We start from the raw sequence: 18,560 nt of genomic DNA on the forward strand, positions 1-18,560 counted from the left end.
AAAGTACAAGAGCGAGCCATGGTGGATTGTTTCTTTCCTTGCCCCGTCACTCTCTATGAAGGCAGATCAGCTTTACAGGGAGGTTTACACATCCACTGGCTCAGAATCGTCACCAGGGATTAACTTTTTCTTCTGCCTCAACTCACAGCACTGAATAAACTTCAGACTAAGAAACACAGGCCTTTTCAAATGGAAATGAACAGTGCTGAATCATTTTCCTGCTGTGAGATTTCACCTTGGAATGCTTGGACCCCCTCCCACACCCCAAACTGGATTTGTCTCAGAAAAACAAACCTGACAAAGTATAATTCCCCCAAACTCTCACAACAAACTCTGATTACAACCCTGCATTTATCAGGGTAGAGGATAAAAGGCTCTGCATCACTGGCATTGGCTGTAAACATCTCCAGCCATTTGTGGGGAGAGTAGACACTGCCACGCTCTGATGGGGTTGCTTTCCCTGGCAGTCAGAGGTCTTTGTGGATCAAGCTGGTCTCTTATCTGTCTGGCCTGTATGGTCTAACCCTGCCATCAGCCAGCTAACCTCTCCACTGCTGTCTGTCCAGCTGAGCAAAATATCCTACTAAGACATAGACATACAGTATGGGCCCATGTGTACACACTGCATTAACTTCTATAACCACATGCATGCAAATAGTCACGCACACACAAACCCATGCACATACGCACGCATGTACAAACACACATGCGCACACACACACACACACACACACACGCACACACACACAAGCACACATATACACACACACACTCCAATGAGCAATCTGATTTGAAAAATAAAACACATACTCTCAGAAATGCATAAGCCTTCACATAGATTCACAAACAGACACATGTATAGACAGAAAATGGAAAAATGAGGACCTAATATAGAACGTCTCACCCTAGTCTCACCCTAGTCTTGAGGCATTTGCAGGAAAGGTCAATGAGTTTGTTAATCATTTCAAGACAGGCAGTCATATGGCTGACCCCTTTTCACTGCTTCTTCTCTGATAAAGTTAACGGAAAGTATGTGGAGTGTAGCAGACAGTGTTCAATTACTGGCAAATGTAATGTGGTGTTCAGATGTTCAGAGTGGAAACGAGAGATGCCCGACTTAAATTGATTTTCATAACTGCAAAAACCATTCAGCAGGGCGGATGTACAGAGAGCATGTATGATTTCCAAGACCAACAGTTGAAAATGCATTGAAAATGGTTTCAGGTAAAGTAATACACGTTGGACGTTTACAGATAACGGCACATTTCCACTTGAAGTCTGATGACCCAAATGCGACTGTTGGTCGTTGATGCATGAAGTACATCATGCAGCACGATTCATTTAGCTTGTTAGGCATCAAGTGGATATGTCCTACACATAAATAGTTAGCTTTTATCTGGAAACCTCCAATGGTTATTACTACTGCTACATTGACCTCATTGTGGAGATCATTTTTTTTTAAACTCTGAAAGGGTTGTTGGCAATATGGAGCCTTACCTCCTTATCTACCTACCAAAGCCCTGGCCACCTCTATGGTCTGCTTGTAAACCTCTGATAAAAGGTTATTTGATTGTGAAATTCCAAACATTGTGAGTGAAATCAGCAACTCACTAGAGAATATTGGTGTTAATCTGAAAACAAATATTATCTGCATGCACAATTTCACGGGTTAGTGGGTGGGTGGGGTAGGGGGCAGAACCATTGAAAATGAAATAGAAAATAAAAAAAATCAGCAAAATCTCCATTATGCTTCCCCCCCCAACATTTGGTTCTAAATTCAAAACAGAAATTGAAGTCCCCACTTCATAGGTACCACAAACACATTTTTCTTCAACCACCCTCTCCAGTCTCCCCCCTCCCCTTTCCCAGAAAGCAGCTGATTGTTCATCACGAACAAACTGAAACTAAAAAACAGAAACTCCTCCACTTGCTCCGGCCTATTATCCTTGGTCCCTCCATCCCTGCTGTGTACCCCCAACACACCTGTACACGTCGTTGTGTGCCGAGGGAATGTGTGTGTGTGTGTACTCAGAGTTGTGTGGGGTTAGACAGAGGGAAAAAAACACCCATGCTAAACGACTTGGTCAGCAGAGGAGGAATTCCACTCACGTACAAAAAAGGAATAAGACACCAAACTAGCCAACCATGTTAGCATCACGCCTGTCTTATCAACCTGCTGTCCCAAGCCAGTGACAGGGTCAACCTGGGGTAGTTTATCTGCAAAAGTCTCTCTATATCATTCTGTAATTGTTCTTCAATATACTGCTGTGGTATATCCAAGGCAAGGGGGGACTGTTATAATCCTTGGCTGGGTAGACTCACAATGGTAGTTGAGAGGTTGTTTTACAGTAGATACTGTTGCTGTGGCAGCCATGTTTATCTGCATCGTCGGTTCACACCAGGTAGCAAAACAGAAGGGGTAAGGGTGCATGAGGTCCACACAAACGTGCTCCAAGCCTGAAAAATGTGGAGGAGTTCTTACAAAAAAAGAAAGACGGTACATCATTCCTGTATTCCTCAACTGAACTTGGTCACCTTTTTAATTCCATATATTTATATCCATATATATTTATATATAATTTTTTTTACAATTAAAAACACCATGGAGATGACAGACTATTTGGTTTCTTTTGTCTAAGAAGCTTCTCATTTAAATAAATGCATATACATAATTTCTCTCTTCATCACTCCATAGACCATCCCTCTGTTCATTCTTCCATACAGTATGCACATTGTTTATTCCATGATATTATTTTTCTCTATTCAGTTTAATCTCATCCCTTTGATGCAGAGCTCTCTACAGTCTTGACTTCAAGACACCACAGTTGTTTTACTGTAGATCCAGACAGGAAGCTAGGGCCCAGACCTCGTTGTCTCATTGGCAGGGCTGGGCTGAGTCTCTGTGAGGTTCTCTAGGGCTCATTAACTGGGTCTCAGTGGGTCCATTAGGGCTCAAACCCCCCGCTGCTCCACCATTGAGTGTCAGGAAGCACACAGTCTCTCTGGGCAGTTGAGGGGCGGCGCTGACGCTGTCTTCCTGCTTCCTGTGGGCAAGAGCCCTGAGATGCTCCTGGGCCTCCTCTAGGAGAAGGGCCACCTTGTCCTGCTGCTGGCCCCCAATAGAGGAGGAGCAGGAGGTGGAGGTGGGGTGCAGAATGATGAGGGAACGCCCTCCTACTTCCTTACTGGGCATGGTGCTGCAGGTGGCTGAGCCAGTAGCTGTTTGCAAACAGGAGACCTCGTCCTTGTGGCCCTGGACAGAGGGGATGATAGGGATGGAGCAGGTCCGGAAAGGAGGAGGGGAAGAGCGGCTTGGACATCTGGGACGCCTGAGGCTCCAGGTGGAAGTGGAGATGTCATGGTCCAGGCCCTGGTCCAGAGGACAGCAGCGCACCTTCACCCTGCTCTCCCACGACTGCTCCACCGACACGGGGGGTTGCATATTTAGAAAGGCATCCTGTCGCGGTTCGCTCCCGGCCCTCACAAGCTGGCACCTGATGAAGGGAAGAGCAAAAAGAGAGAGAGAGATAATTACAATTGCTGTCAATTCCCACGTGTACTCATTTTACTTCAAGAAAAGTTAATTGCTTTGAGTATCATTTTAACTCAAGCCTTTAAAGCACCTTCCTAAACAGAAAAAGGGTAATCTGTGAGCCAAAATTCACCTTGCCATCTCAGAGTCATGAAGAGCACAAAAATGACAAGATGAGCTTGACATTTCTCTTTCATGTCTTTATCTAGCCCAACACTCTCACAAAGTATGAACTGGATCATGAGTTGGGAAAGTTAAGAGGGAATTCAGACACTACATTATTGATTTGACACCTTGAAATGGGGATACTTAACTAAATGGAGCATGGCATGAATATTTAGTCCAACAAGAATATGTTTGACGCATCTGAGCATGTAGGATAATTAATGAAGTAATCAGCGCTCAACAATGTCCCCATTCACTTTTAGACATGAGATAGTCCACCATTTGTTCCCGACATAGAAATTGCTTTTGTGCTTCATGAGGCACTTTCAAAGTCAAAGTGTTGTGTTGTTGATATCAAATATTGATTCTTTGCTCTCTCTTCTTTTTCTCAAAGTGATCTGGCATAAGCTACCTCACATTACAGCAACATATCCTCTCTGTAATATCAACGTCTCAATTGAGGTACAATCTAGGGCTTGGGGCTCATTATCTTTGTGTAATAATTCATAATCCCTGACAAAGGCTAGCTGCTCTTGTCGCATCAATATTTAACTTTGAGTCACTCTCTTTCTTGTAATAGCCTAATCAGAGATGTAAGCCTCCAACAAGGGGGTTTTCAAAGCTGATGATTCTCTTTTTCACTGAGGTTTTGGAATGAGCCCCAAACGAGACACATTTAGAAAGCCATATTGGGCCTTGCTCTCTGATAACAGGGATGTCAGTTTGCTAATGCCCACAATAACATTTGGAGCAAATCTCGTTAGATGTGGAAAATACAATCAGCCTGAAAACATCCAAGCATGCACCCAACAGAGTGCAAATATACGACCATGGTGTACAGAATTAAACATTGTAATACAAAATTGCTCTGTTCATAGATTTGAGGTGAGGTTATAGAAGTGAGTTGAACAGTATGTGCTGTACACATACTGTGTCAGCGGAGAGTATTCAGATCCCTTTACTTTTTCCATATTTTGTTAGGTTACATCCTTATTCTAAAATTGATTAAATTGTTTTTCTCTCATCAATCAACACACAATACCCCATAATGACAAAGCAAAAACAGGTTTCAAGAAATATTTGCTAATTTTTCAGGTCTCTACAGAGATGTTAGATTGGGTTCAGGTCTGGGCTCTGGCTGGGCGACTCAAGGACATTCAGAGACTTGTCATGAAGCCACTCCTGCTTTGTCTTGGCTGTGTGTTTAGAGTTGTTGTCCTGTTGGAAGGTGAACCTTCGCCCCAGTCTGAGGTCCTGAGCACTCTGGAGCAGGTTTTCATCAAGGATTTCTCAGTACTTTGCTCTGTTCATCTTTGCCTCGATTCTGACTAGTCTCCCAGTCTCTGACGCTGAAAAACATCCCCACAGCATGATGCTGCCACCACCATATTTCACCGTAGGGATGGTGTAATGTTTCCACCAGATGTGATGCTTGGCATTCAGGCCAAAGAGTTCAATCTTTGTTTCATCGGACCAGAGAATCTTGTTTCTCATGATCTGAGAGTCTTTAGGTGCCTTTTGGCAACTCCAAGCGGGCTGTCATATGTCTTTTACTGAGGAGTGGCTTCTGTCTGGTCACTCAGCACTCTTGGTGGAGTGCTGCAGAGATGGTTGTCCTTCTGGAAGGTTCTCCCATCTCCACAGAGGAACTCTAAAGCTCTGTCAGAGTGACCATCGGGTTCTTGGTCACCTCCCTGACCAAGACCCTTCTCCCCCTGATTGCTCAGTTTGGCCGGGCGGCTAGCTCTAGGAAGAGTCTTGGTGGTTCCAAAATTCTTTCATTTAAGAATGATGGAGGCCACTGTGTTCTTGGGGACCTTCAATGCTGCAGAAATGTTTCAGTACCCTTCCCCAGATCTGTGCCTCGACACAATCCTGTCTCGGATCTCCACAGACACTTCCTTCGACATCATGGCTTGGTTTTTGATCTGACATGCACTGTCAACTGTGGGTCCTTACATAGACAGGTGTGTGCCTTTCCAAATCATGTCCAACCACAAGTGGACTCCAATCAAGTTGTAGAAACATCTCAAGGATGATCAATGGAACAGGATGTACCTGAGCTCAATTTCGAGTCTCATAGCAAAGGGTCTGAATACTTATGTAAATAAGGTATTTCTCTTTTTATTTTTAATACATTTGCTAAAATGTCTAAAAACCTGTTTTCGCATTGTCATTATGGGGTAATGTGTGTAGATTGCTGAGGAGTTTTTTTCATTTAATCCCTTTTAGAATAAGGCGGTAACGTAACAAAATGTGGAAAAAGTCAAGAGGTCTGAATACTTTCCGAAGGCACTGTACGTGTTTGTACTTTGTATTTTAATTATCTGCATTGATTTATGTAGATATCTACAGTTGAAGTCGAAGTGTACATACACTTAGGTTGGAGTCATTAAAACTTGTTTTTCAACCACTCCACAAATTTCTTGTTAACAAACTATAGTTTTGGCAAGTCGATTAGGGCATCCACTTTGTGCATGACACAAGTAAATGACTATTTCACTTATATTTCACTGTATCACAATTCCAGTGGGTCAGAAGTTTACATACACTAAGTTGACTGTGCCTTTAAACAGCTTGGAAAATTCCAAAAAACAATGTCATGGCTTTAGAAGCTTCTGATAGGCTAATTGACACAATTTGAGTCAATTGGAGGTGTACCTGTAGATGTATTTCAAGGCCTACCTTTCAAGGCCTCTTTGCTTGACATCATGTGAAAATCACAAGATATCTGCCAAGACCTCAGAAAAGATTGTAGACCTCCGCAAGTCTGGTTCATCCTTGGGAGCAATTTCCAAAAGCCTGAAGGTACCACGTTCATCTGAACAAACAATAGTTCACAAGTATAAAGACTATGGGACCACGCAGCCGTCACACCGCTCAGGAAGGAGATGCGTTCTGTCTCCTAGAGATCAACGCACTTTGGTGCGAAAAGTGCAAATCAATCCCAGAACAACAGCAAAGGGCCTTGTGAAGATGGTGGAGGAAACAGGTACAAAAGTATCTATATCCACAGTAAAACGAGTCCTATATCGACATAACCTGAAAGGCCGCTCAGCAAGAAAGAAACCACTGCTCCAAAACCAACATAAAAAGCCAAACAACGGTTTGCAACTGCACATGGGGACAAAGATCATTGAAGAAATGTCCTCTGGTCTGATGAAACAGAAATAGAACTGTTTGGCCATAATGACCATCGTCATGTTTGGAGGAAAAAGGGGGAGGCTTGCAAGCTGAAGAACACCATCCCAACTGTGAAGCACGGGATGGCAGCATCATGTTGTGGGGGTGCTTGCTGCAGGAGGGACTGGTGCACTTCACAAAATAGATGGCATCATGAGGGAAGGAAAATAATGTGGATATATTGAAGCAACATCTCAAGACATCCGTCATGAAGTTAAAGCTTGGACGCAAATATGTCTTCCAAATGGACATTGACCCCAAGCATACTTCCAAAGTTGTGGCAAAATGGCTTAAGGACAACAAAGTCAAGGTATTGGAGTGGCCATCACAATGCCCTGACTGACCTCAATCCCATAGAGAATGTGTGGGCAGAACTGAAAAAGCGTGTGTGAGCCAGAAGGCCTACAAACCTGACTCAGTTACACCAGCTCTGTCAGGAGATATGGGCCAAAATGCACCAAACTTATTGTGGAAAGCTTGTGTGGAAGGCTACCCAAAACGTTTGACCCTGTAACGCCCTGGCCATAGAGAGGGTTTTTTGTTCTCTATTTTTGGTTTGGCCAGGGTGTGACATGGGTGGGCGTTCTAGATTTATTTTTCTATGTTGGAGGTTTTCTTTGTTTCGGCCGTGTATGGCTCTCAATCAGGAACAGGTGTAGATCATTGTTGCTGATTGGGAGTCATACATAGGCAGCCTGTTTTTCCTTTGGGGTTTGTGGGTGAATGTTTTCTGTCTAGTATTTTGTTATTCCTGACAGAACTGTTTGGCTGTCATTTTCGTGTTTTCTTTTGCTAGTGTTCATTCGGTCATTAAAATCATTTAAGATGAACACATCCTCCGCTGCACCTTGGTCTCATTCTGACGACGGCCGTTACAGACCCAAGTTAAACAATTTTAAGGAAACGCTACCAAATACTAATTGAGTGTATGTAAACTTCTGACCCATTGAGAATGTGATGAAATAATTAAAAGCTGAAAGAAATAATTCTCTCTACTATTATTCTGACATTTCATGTTCGTAAAATAAAGTGGTGATCCTAACTGACCTAAGACAGGGAATTTTTACTAGGAATAAAGGTCAGGAATTGTGAAAACTAAGTCTAAATGTAATTGGCTAAGGTGTATGTAAACTTCCGACTTCAACTGTATATATGGATTTTATGGATGTTTAGATAATACTGTAATGTTTTATTATGGTTCATGAATGTAAATGACAAAGAGACTGGGACAGTAGACATTGAACATTTTGATTTTTGTCATTTAGCAAATGCTCTTATCCAGAGTCAGAGCGTGGGATAGTAGTGATCCTTTTCCAAATTGATCTGATGAATGAACACGCTATTCCAGCTGAGAAAGCTGGTGGGTGCAGCAAAGCAGGGACTGGATTGGACCATTCCTGTCAGACAAGAACATTCCATAGAATTCTTGGACAGACTATTGGCTGGTTCATTCAGGGGTAATATCCAGAATAATTAGGAGCCCATTAAAGATAGACAGAGTAGTCTATTAGAATGTTATAGACCAGAGGAGGGTGAGGGACTTACGATCCAGTCTGGTGGGGCCAGAACAGTCAAGATCCACCATCAATGCTTCCTTATGGAATTGACCTTGTCAGAGGAATCAATTAAAGTAATAGTGACCTTGTCAGTGGAATCAATTACAGTAATAGTGACCTTGTCAGTAGAATCAATTACAGTAATAGTGACCTTGTCAGTGGAATCAATTACAGTAATAGTGACCTTGTCAGTGGAATCAATTACAGTAATAGTGACCTTGTAAAAAGGAGCCAAGTTACATCTCAGGCAGGTACTTTGATATGTCAGATTTATGCAGAAGTTCTGTATCTCCACACTCTGTCTGCAACACTTTCACCGCAATGACAGACAGGCATTTGCATAATTCAATTATACCTCTGTGCATTTGAGAAAGCCCTGAGAAATCTGACAGGTGTATCTAAAAATACTGGTTACAATAGAACACAAGTGGAGTTCTGTGTTGGTGTAGGCCTAAGCCATTCTGGAGAGATAACAGCAAGTTTTTCTGACAGGCACGGAATGAGAGGGATAGCACTTCTTACTGATTTGTTTTTGCTGTTGTATGCAAAACAGGTAGTTTCTACATTCCTCCTCTCTCTCTTCTCTCGCTCTACCTCCCTCTCTGCCTCTTTTTTTTCTCACACGCTCTCGCTCATTGTGTTCTCTCATGTCACCCTTTACCGCAGTGTCTCCATGGCAACTCACTGGAATGGGGATTCTCTCTCTATGTGCTGGTTGTCTGTAAATCTGTAAATAGGTCAGTCAGTCTTTTCAACTAATCATGTGCTCCTGCCTTCAGGGCCAGCTGGAGGCTATGTCTAGCATCTGGTATGTCAGCAGAGTTAGGCCGTTCACCTGTTATTGCTTATTCTACAAGCACCTGACAGTGGTCTGCACCTAGACTTGTAGAGTACAGGACATACTTATATTCTTAGAATAAGGGGTTCCAAAAGGGTTCTTCCACTGTCCCCGTAGGATAAGCCTTTTTGGTTTCAGGTAGAACCCTTTGGGTTCCATGTACTAAGTATGTCCTGTACTCTACAACTCTAGGTGCAGACCACAAAGGGTTCTACCTGAAACCAAAAGGATTTTCCCTGCAAAACTAGTTATTCAAAGGGTTCTCCTATGGGGACACCCTTTTAGGTTCTAGATAGCACCTTTTTTTCTAAGAATTTATAATATCAACCAATTAGTTGACTGGAACATTCCCTGTAACACGACTGGCCTTATCCACATGTCTAAAGCACTGCCCTCTTTGTAAAGGTTCCTGCTATGCTGTTATGACATTTCAAAGTCTATCAGTATAACACTATCTATTTCATTGACAATGATAGTGATATTTTTATTGGCTGAGTCCCCACAGAGTCTGTCTTTTTCAGTAAGTTCAGCCTGGTTTCAAGGTCTTGCTGTTCCGCTTCCCACTGAATCCCTCTACCCGTCATGCACTGACAAACTAAGAGAGAGGAAGGGCAGCGTAGGACCGTCATTAAAAATACAATCCACCGCCGACAGGCCAAGCACTCCATTTGAGCTAACGCCATTTTACTGGAGATCATAACATAACCTCGTTTTTTATCTTTGCTCAGCACAGTGAAAAACAAAGAGAAGGAGTAAAAACTAGAGTGCAGTGAGCCTTTCTTTTTTCACTTCTAAAAAAAATTCTGCCTCTGAAATTTCTCCTCTTGAAATTAAGTCTAAAGCTTTGTCAGAGCCGAGGCAGCAGCATTCCACGTTCTGGGGCTTTATTTAAGCAATAAGGCATGAGAACTCGAGAATTATTGTGTGATAACTCCGGACTAAGGGCTGTTCTTAAGCCCAAGGTGAAGCCAAGGGCCGGGGAAACAGCCCTTAGGAAGGTGTTATTTTCAATGATTCCCGGGTTCGAGGGCCTTATTGCTTCATAAAATGGTTGCCAACATATACAAAAAAGATTAATGACATATTTTCATTAAAAACGTTATTATATTGAGTAAATTAGTTTTATTTGATCCTTCCACCATACAATTATGTTAGTTCTGAAATTGTTAGCCAAATGGGCTGGTCGCTAATTATATCCATTCTATTTGCAACAGACAGCAAACTATGTTTGTTTTACCTTTGTTTCTATTGACATTTCTTTGAATATATCAATTATAATGATCATGATAAATGAATCCGCCTGGCTCAGAGAAGCTGTTATTCTCTTCACGTTCATATGCATGCACGGTGGGGATTGCAAAAAAACTGCAACATTGTTCCACATGTCTGAGAGGCAGACAGCAAGGTTTACAAACCCCAACCATTGCAAATCAAATGCTAGCCTAGCAGCTTATGGAAATATTTTGTCTGGACACTTTTTTCCAGAAGAGATTAAGTTTATAAATTGACGGCCTACATGTAGGCTCTGCTATCAATCAATCAGCATCCAGGATCCAAACAACCTGTTTAATAATTAGAGAGAGAGAGAAAGAGAGAGGGAGAGACTGAGAGATAAAGAAAGAAAGAAAGAAAGAAAGAAAGAAAGAAAGAAAGAAAGAAAGAAAGAAAGAAAGAAAGAAAGAAAGAAAGAAAGAAAGAAAGAAAGAAAGAAAGAGGGTGACTTGAAAAGGAAAGAGAGAGCGGCAGCGAGAGAGAGGAGACTTGAGGAGATAGCTAGAAAGGAAACAGGATGGAGAGAGGGAGCGAGAGAGAGAGAGAGAGAGAGGGCGAGAGACAAAAAGAGAGAAGTAGAGCGAGAGAGAGCTAAACCAAGTGGAGGAGAGAAAGCAGACGTCGCCCTGTGGGATTTGGCGACAGGGACTCTTGTTTAAAGATTACAGGTGGACCCATAAATCAGAGATGAAAGATGTCAGAGGTGTGATGACAGAGGCAGACAGAAGGGCCACACAGCCTGGGATATAAGCCTGGGATAGGAGCCTGGGATGGTAGCCTGGGATGGTAGCCTGGGAAAGGCGCCTGGGATAAGAGCCTGGGTTAGGAGCCTGGGTTAGGAGCCTGGGAAAGGCACATCGGATAAGAGCCTGGGATGGTAGCCTGGGATAAGAGCCTGGGTTAGGAGCCTGGGTTAGGAGCCTGGGATAATAGCCTGGGTTAGGAGCCTGGGTTAGGAGCCTGGGTTAGGAGCCTGGGTTAGGAGCCTGGGATAGGAGCCTGGGTTAGGAGCCTGGGTTAGGAGCCTGGGTTAGGAGCCTGGGATAAGAGCCTGGGATAGGAGCCTGGGTTAGGAGCCTGGGTTAGGAGCCTGGGATAGGAGCCTGGGTTAGGAGCCTGGGTTAGGAGCCTGGGTTAGGAGCCTGGGATAGGAGCCTGGGTTAGGAGCCTGGGTTAGGAGCCTGGGTTAGGAGCCTGGGATAGGAGCCTGGGTTAGGAGCCTGGGATTGGAGCCTGGGATAGGCTGGGCTCATTATGCAGCATTCCTCCTCTTCAAAACGAACACAGCAGTGCTCTCTCTCTGTTAGAGAATAATGACCCCGAAACCACTGCAGCAAACAGAAACAGTCTGAATGTATAAGTACCTAAACTCTGGGAGTCTGGGATTGTGTAAAATCTGTTTTTCTGTGATATGTTACGATGTCAAAAACAGCATTGTTTAATCTTTTACGTTTGGAAAACTTATTGGGGGACAAACTTGTTAACCCTCGCAAGCTGCCAGCCCAGACGACATCCCTTGCCGCGTCCTCAGAGCATGCGCATACCAGCTGGATGGTGTGTTTACAGACATATTCAATCACTCCCTATCCCATTCTGCTGTCCCCACTCACTTTGTGGTGGCTAATTCCTCATTACCAAATGAGGAGAGTTACAAACACACCAATCCGAGTTAACTACATCTTTAATAATTAAGATACTTTTGCAAAAGCACTTTGACCTTCAATAATGCACTCTCTCGAATGAACCATTGAAAAAGGGAGGTGATTACACAAACGTACAAAGAGCTTTTTATACCCAAAATCCACCCCTTCAACATACATGACGAATAACAGATCCCAAGAACATTTCACAAAGGAAACTTATACTTCAGAGAGAGGAGTATCCACAGCCAGATATCATTTGCTATAAATTATCGTTCAGTGTGGTCCCATTGACGAGGTTCTAATCTTGTTCCTGGTACCTCATAGTACAAAAACACCATCTCATCCAATGTCATATATCAATTGCCAACTCTAGATACTCCCATCTCAAGTAAACCCCCTCTTGATCCCACTCCTGGACAAGCTCACTGAGGGGAGTGACCTGCGCACAGACATTGTGGTTTAAGACATTGTGGACATGGTTTAAGAATAGGTAAAGACACATTCATATATGAAGACAATGTTTCATTCTGTCCTCCTCCCTGTCTGATATTCTGCATAGCAACAGAGACATGTAAAAAACAAGTCTGACCTCTCCCCTCTCTGGGCCCCAAGTGACTGAGCCCCAGCTAAGGGAAACGTGCAACTGTCAACACCAGAGTCCAAAGGGCACGCCATCCTAATGACAAGTATCTCACATAAGCATATTATTCAAATAAAACATCTTAATTATCTATGTTACCCAACTAATTCTGATTCATCCGTCACAGCTTCAAGATGTGTACCCAAGAAAGCAAAGGTAACTGAACTAAATGACTATCGCCCCATAGCACTCACTTCTGTCATCATGAAGTGCTTTGGGAGACCAGTCAAGGATCACCTCCACTTTACCTGTCACACTAGACCCACTTCCATTTGCTTACCGTCCCAATAAGTCCACAGACGATGTAATCGCTATCACACTGCACACTGCCATATCCCATTTGGACAAGAGGAATACCTATGTAAGAATGCTGTTCATTGACTGTAGCTCAGCATTCAACACCATAGTACCCTCCAAGCTCATCATTAAGCTTGAGGCTCTGGGTCTGAACCCTGCCCTGTGCAATTGGACCTGCACTTCCTAACAGGCCACCCCCAGGTGGTGAAGATAGGAAACAATATCTCCACTAAACTGATCCTCAACAATAGGGCCCAACAAAGGGTGCGTGCTCAGCCCCCTCCTGTACTCCCTGTTCACCCACGACTGCATGGCCATGCACTCCTCCAACTCAATCATCAAGTTTGCAGACGACACAACAGTAGTAGGCTTGATTACCAACAACAACGAGACAGCCTACAGGGAGGAGGTGAGGGCTCTGGGAGAGTGGTGTCAGGAAAATAACCTCTCACTCAATGTCAACAAAACATAGGAGATGATCATGGTCTTCAGGACACAGCAGAGGGAGCACCCCCCATCCACATCGATGGGACAGCAGTGGAAAAGGTGGGAAGTTTTAAGTTCCTCGGCATACATATCACTGACAAACAGAAATGGTCCACCCCCACAGACAGTGTGGTGAAGAAGGTGCAACAGCGCCTCTTCAACCTCAGGAGGCTGAAGAAATGAGGCTTGTCACCTAAAATACAATTGAGATTATCCTGTTGGGCTGTATCAGCGCCGGGTACAGCAACTGCACCGCCGACAACAGCAGGGCTCTCCAGAGGGAGGTGCGGTCTGCACAACGCATCACCGGGGGCAAACTACCTGAAAAACAGCTTCTATCTCAAGGCCATCAGATGGTTAAATAGCCATCACTAGCACAGAGAGGCTGCTGCGTACATACACAGACTTGAAATCATTGACCACTTTAATAAATTGAACACGAGTCACTTTAATAATGTCACTTTAATAATGTTTACATATCTTGCATTACTCATCTCATATGTATATACTGTATTCTATATTATCCTCTGTATCTAAGTCTATACCACTCTGACATTGCTCATCCATATATTTATATATTCTTCATTCCATTCCTTAGATGTGTGTGTATTAGGTATTTGTTGTGAAATGGTTAGATTACTTGTTAGATACTACTGCGCTGTCAGAACTAGAACCACAAGCATTTCGCTACACCCTCAATAACATCTGCTAAACACATGTGACCAATAACATCTGCTAAACCCGTGTATGTGACCAATAAAATTTGATTTGATGATTTGATTTGAACTTTACCAACACATTTATTCTGAGTTTGCAGAAGTAGTATTCAAAGTGAAGGACATGATGTCTATATTTTCACTATTACTGCTACTATAAGTTGAATGACAATTGATATGTAGTCAGTACTAATGTCTCTGATAAACCGACAGTGTAACTTACCCTCTCAATGATTCAACCTCCCTCTCAGACGACTCCAACTCCTGGAGGTGTTGGTAGGCGGGGCCAGAATGTTTTGATCCTCCATTTGGATTTATTCTTCCCCTGGGTATAGGCAGAGTTCTACGCGGTACTGACCAATGGGTGGCTCTACTTCTCTGGTCTGGACTGTGAGACAGGGAGCCGCTTCTGAAATCAACCACAGGGAATGGGATCGAAAGTGTATTATTTGATTTTATTTGATTGATTGGTCACACATTACTTAGATAATCCCAAATAGATGCTCTATAGACGGTCATACTATCAACACACAGAGATGACACGTCATTCAGGGCAGAGCCCCACCTGTTTTGAGCCCCCCCCCCCACAAAAAAATAAATAAGTGGCACATATGTCACCATTTTTAAAAAATATATATATATCATTGAGTTAGTAAAGCCACATACAAACAGGCAGCTCCAAAATGCAGGTGTTTCAGCCTAGCTCAGTGCTTTCTGTGGTGGTGGGGCAGGCCAGCAGAAAATAGGAGCATTGCACCGTGATTGGCTAAGTGTTCTGTCACTAATGGGGACACAACGTCACCTGCCTTTAGTAAGGGTAGACATCAAGAATGTGAGCCCTTTGGGTCCTGCCATAGACTTAGATTAGAAGTGCCCTTCCAAGAAGCCTCAAGGTCATTGGCCACAGATAAAATGACGTCAAATTACGTTATAGCTACATTAGCTTTGATTTAGCTTGCAGTCATCATCATGAATCAAGTAGACAATCTACCAGCAAATCCTTTTTAATCCTTGTCATATGAAGATAAATAATGAAGATAAATTACAGATAAAATGTATCGGTGCTCATCGGCCATTAGAATTAAGCATTACACAACAAGTGGAAAATCGCTAATTCAACAATGAGTTGTTTGGCAGTGGCTAACTGCAAGCGTTGCAACTGGGAAGTGGGGAATAAACACACTCAGTACTTGGAAAATAAGTTTTGAACGGTCATCCAACTCGGAATTGTAAATCTTTCTCTTTCTTTGATGACAAAATTTGCCAATGGAGGACCACCTTGCACAACAAGGTGAGTCCAAAATGTCTTATATGCTGCTGCATAAATTATGTAATATGCCAGGGAGATATGGTCAGCCATATCAGCTATGTTTTTTTTTTAAAGGCAGTAAATGAGGCTGAATGAATTGTTTCGCTGCCAGACAAGGCTCCGCTGATAGCCAGGTAAGGATTCACTCCATTGTGCTTAAAAGAAAACTCTGCTGTTGGGACAGATTTATGTAGGCTCTAACAGTTTGTGGGCACTGCTTGTTATAGTGCAATGTAATGTTTAGTGTTTGGTTGTGTAGTGGCTTTGCTGGCATGCATCTAATTTTTTTTGTTTTGAGTTTGCCCCACCAAGATTTACATGCTAAAATCGCCACTGTCAACACAGTATCTATTGATAAGCAAATGCTTTCTAAGGTTACGGTTACGGTTAGGGTTGAATGGAAAGGGGGATACCTAGTCAGTTGTACAACTGAATGCCTTCAACTGAAATGTGTCTTCCGCATTTAACCCAACCCATCTGAATCAGAGAGGTGCGGTGGGCTGCCTTAATCAACATCCACGTCTTCGGCGCCCGGAGAACAGTGGGTTTACTGCCTTGCTCAGAGGCAGAACAACAGATTTTTACCATGTCAGCTCAGGGATTCAATCCAGCAACCTTTCGATTACTGGCTCAACGCTCTAACCACTAGGCTACCTTAGAATAAGGGTTAAGGTTAGGGTTAGGGTTAGGATAAGGGTTAAGGTTATGGTTAGGATAAGGGTTAATGTTAGGGTTAGAATAATGGTTAATGTTAGGGTTAGGATAAGGATTAATGTAAGGGTTAGGATAAGGGTTAATGTTAGGGTTAGCATGGGGGTTAAGGTTAGGGTTAGGATAAGGGTTAATGTTAGGGTTAGCATAAGGGTTAAGGTTAGGGTTAGGATAAGGGTTAAGGTTAGGGTTAAGATAAGGGTTAATGTTAGGGTTAGGATAAGGGTTAATGTTAGGTTTAGGGCTAGGGCTAGGGTTAGGGTTAGTGGATAGTTAATTGAAATGTTGTTGACAGTTTTTTGAACATCTACTGAATATCTACAAACCATCTACTTGGGACTATCCAAGTAAAGTGCTACCCTCTGTTGTGAGCCATCACATGGCTGTGGATGAGAAGATGTACCACCAGGAGTTCCCCATCCAGAAAATGAACAACTTGAATGGCAAAATGAACATCACATAGTTACAAGGCGCTCGCTACACAGAGGGACCACATAAACTGCTAAAGACAGACTATTGGACAAGTGTGGCTGATTGCCAATCCATCTAGGAGAAAAGGAATCAGGCCATTTCTCCAGTCAATTAAACTTGAGTTTCCCCTGTCATGCAACCTTTGTGTCCCTCTGCTAACACATCTCCTGTTTCTTGCTGCAGTATGAGTTTCTGGGTTTCTGCAGTGTGTTGACATGATTGGGGTTTGGGGTGGGAAGTCATTGATTAGTCATGTGCAGTGAGGACTTTGAAAACTTCTCTCTGTGTGCCAGATCATATCTTTATTGATAGTTTAACCCCAGTATACATTAAATGCTTATAGACAAGTGAAGACTATTTGATTTGATGCTAGATAAGTCTTGTAACTAACCAGCTGCCAAAGTTGTGGGGATAGAACAAAGTGATGGCCAATAATAATAATAATAGTAATTTATTACATTTCTATAGCGCTTCAAAAGCAAAAAACAAGCAACCTATGCAACATCATGAGTAGCCTAGCTATAGTTAGCTATGTCAACCATTGCATCATCATGAGTAGCCTAGCTATAGTTAACTAGATCAACCAATAGAGGCCACGTCTTTGAGTACATGCATCCTCCAAAGATGGAGAAGGACAGTTCATGGCTTGAACAGAGGAAGGTGGTCAGGGAGATGGTTGATGAAGAGTCTGGTGATGATCTTGGGTAGACCACTGGATCTCCTTCACAATGTATGGCATTCACTTGGGTGATGTCTCAGTATACCAGGCGCCATAATTCTCACCACACACAGTTCAGAGTAGTAGCTAGTCATCCTCATAATCTCTACCTCAGCACACCAATTCCTCTCCTCTCAAGCTTCAGGTGACTCTTCAATCTATGTTTTCAAAAGATCAGGAAGCAGCAGCCAGGTGAAACAAAAAAGCTGGTGCATTGTTTAGATGCATCACTCGAACAAAAACAATTAGCCAAGCCCTCCAAAAAAATGACCTGCCAGTCTATCTGCAAATCTTTGGGTCAAAACCACCAGAAATATGCAATAAAACTCAGAGTTCAGAAACAAAACAGATGATACAAAAAAAACAGAATTAAAAACACTTAAACATAACAAAATATGTACATATTTACCGTAGCTTTCCACTAAGGCTACTTCTAGAGCACCATGGCAACTGCAGTTCAAGGGTTCCCTCGACACACAATTCACTCAAGAGCTTGTCAAGTTTCAAGCTATTTTGGAAACATATCTTCACTTTAATTTGCTGAAAACTTTATCCAAATCCTCCCTAAGCCGACATAAGTGCAATCATACAAACTGACATGATCCTATAGACATCACTTATGGCAAGGGCAAGGACTGTAAGCAAACAATTTACAATCCAGCCACCAACAAAACCAGAGGGGGAATCAAATTGTTGTCGGAGCTTAACATTTAAGAAAGAAGGCGGATGTGGATTAAGCCAAACAGACACAAAAGGATTTGGTTATCTGTAATCCCAACAAACAAACACTGGCGCAATGCCCCCCACACACACACACACACACACACACACACACACACACACACACACACACACACACACACACACACACACACACACACACACACACACACACACACACACACACACACACACACACACACACACACACACACACACACACTCTGACAAGGAAAGGTGGATCACTATAGCCACCATAATGTCCTTGTAATTATGCAGGCAGGTTGGTGGCTGGGGAAATTC

The 18,560-nt window shown here is 43.0% G+C and overlaps 1 protein-coding gene across 2 annotated transcripts in view; it reads right to left on the minus strand.

Annotated features, from left to right (window-relative positions):
- nrg3a (neuregulin 3a) overlaps nt 1–18,560 on the minus strand; it is a 394,622-nt gene that overhangs the window by 79 nt on the left and 375,983 nt on the right. For both annotated transcript variants that reach the window (XM_014154879.3, XM_014154878.3), the window contains exons 8-9: nt 14,552–14,737; nt 1–3,494 (exon numbers count right to left, since the gene is read on the minus strand). The exon at nt 1–3,494 is cut by the window's left edge and continues 79 nt beyond it. In XM_014154879.3, coding sequence (XP_014010354.3) covers nt 2,876–3,494; nt 14,552–14,737 — 805 coding nt within the window. In that variant the 3' untranslated portion in view covers nt 1–2,875. The remainder of the gene's footprint in view (nt 3,495–14,551; nt 14,738–18,560) is intronic.

The sequence above is a fragment of the Salmo salar genome, chromosome 18 (assembly GCF_965601325.2).
Source record: "Salmo salar chromosome 18, fSalSal1, whole genome shotgun sequence".
Taxonomy (NCBI): Eukaryota; Metazoa; Chordata; class Actinopteri; order Salmoniformes; family Salmonidae; genus Salmo; species Salmo salar.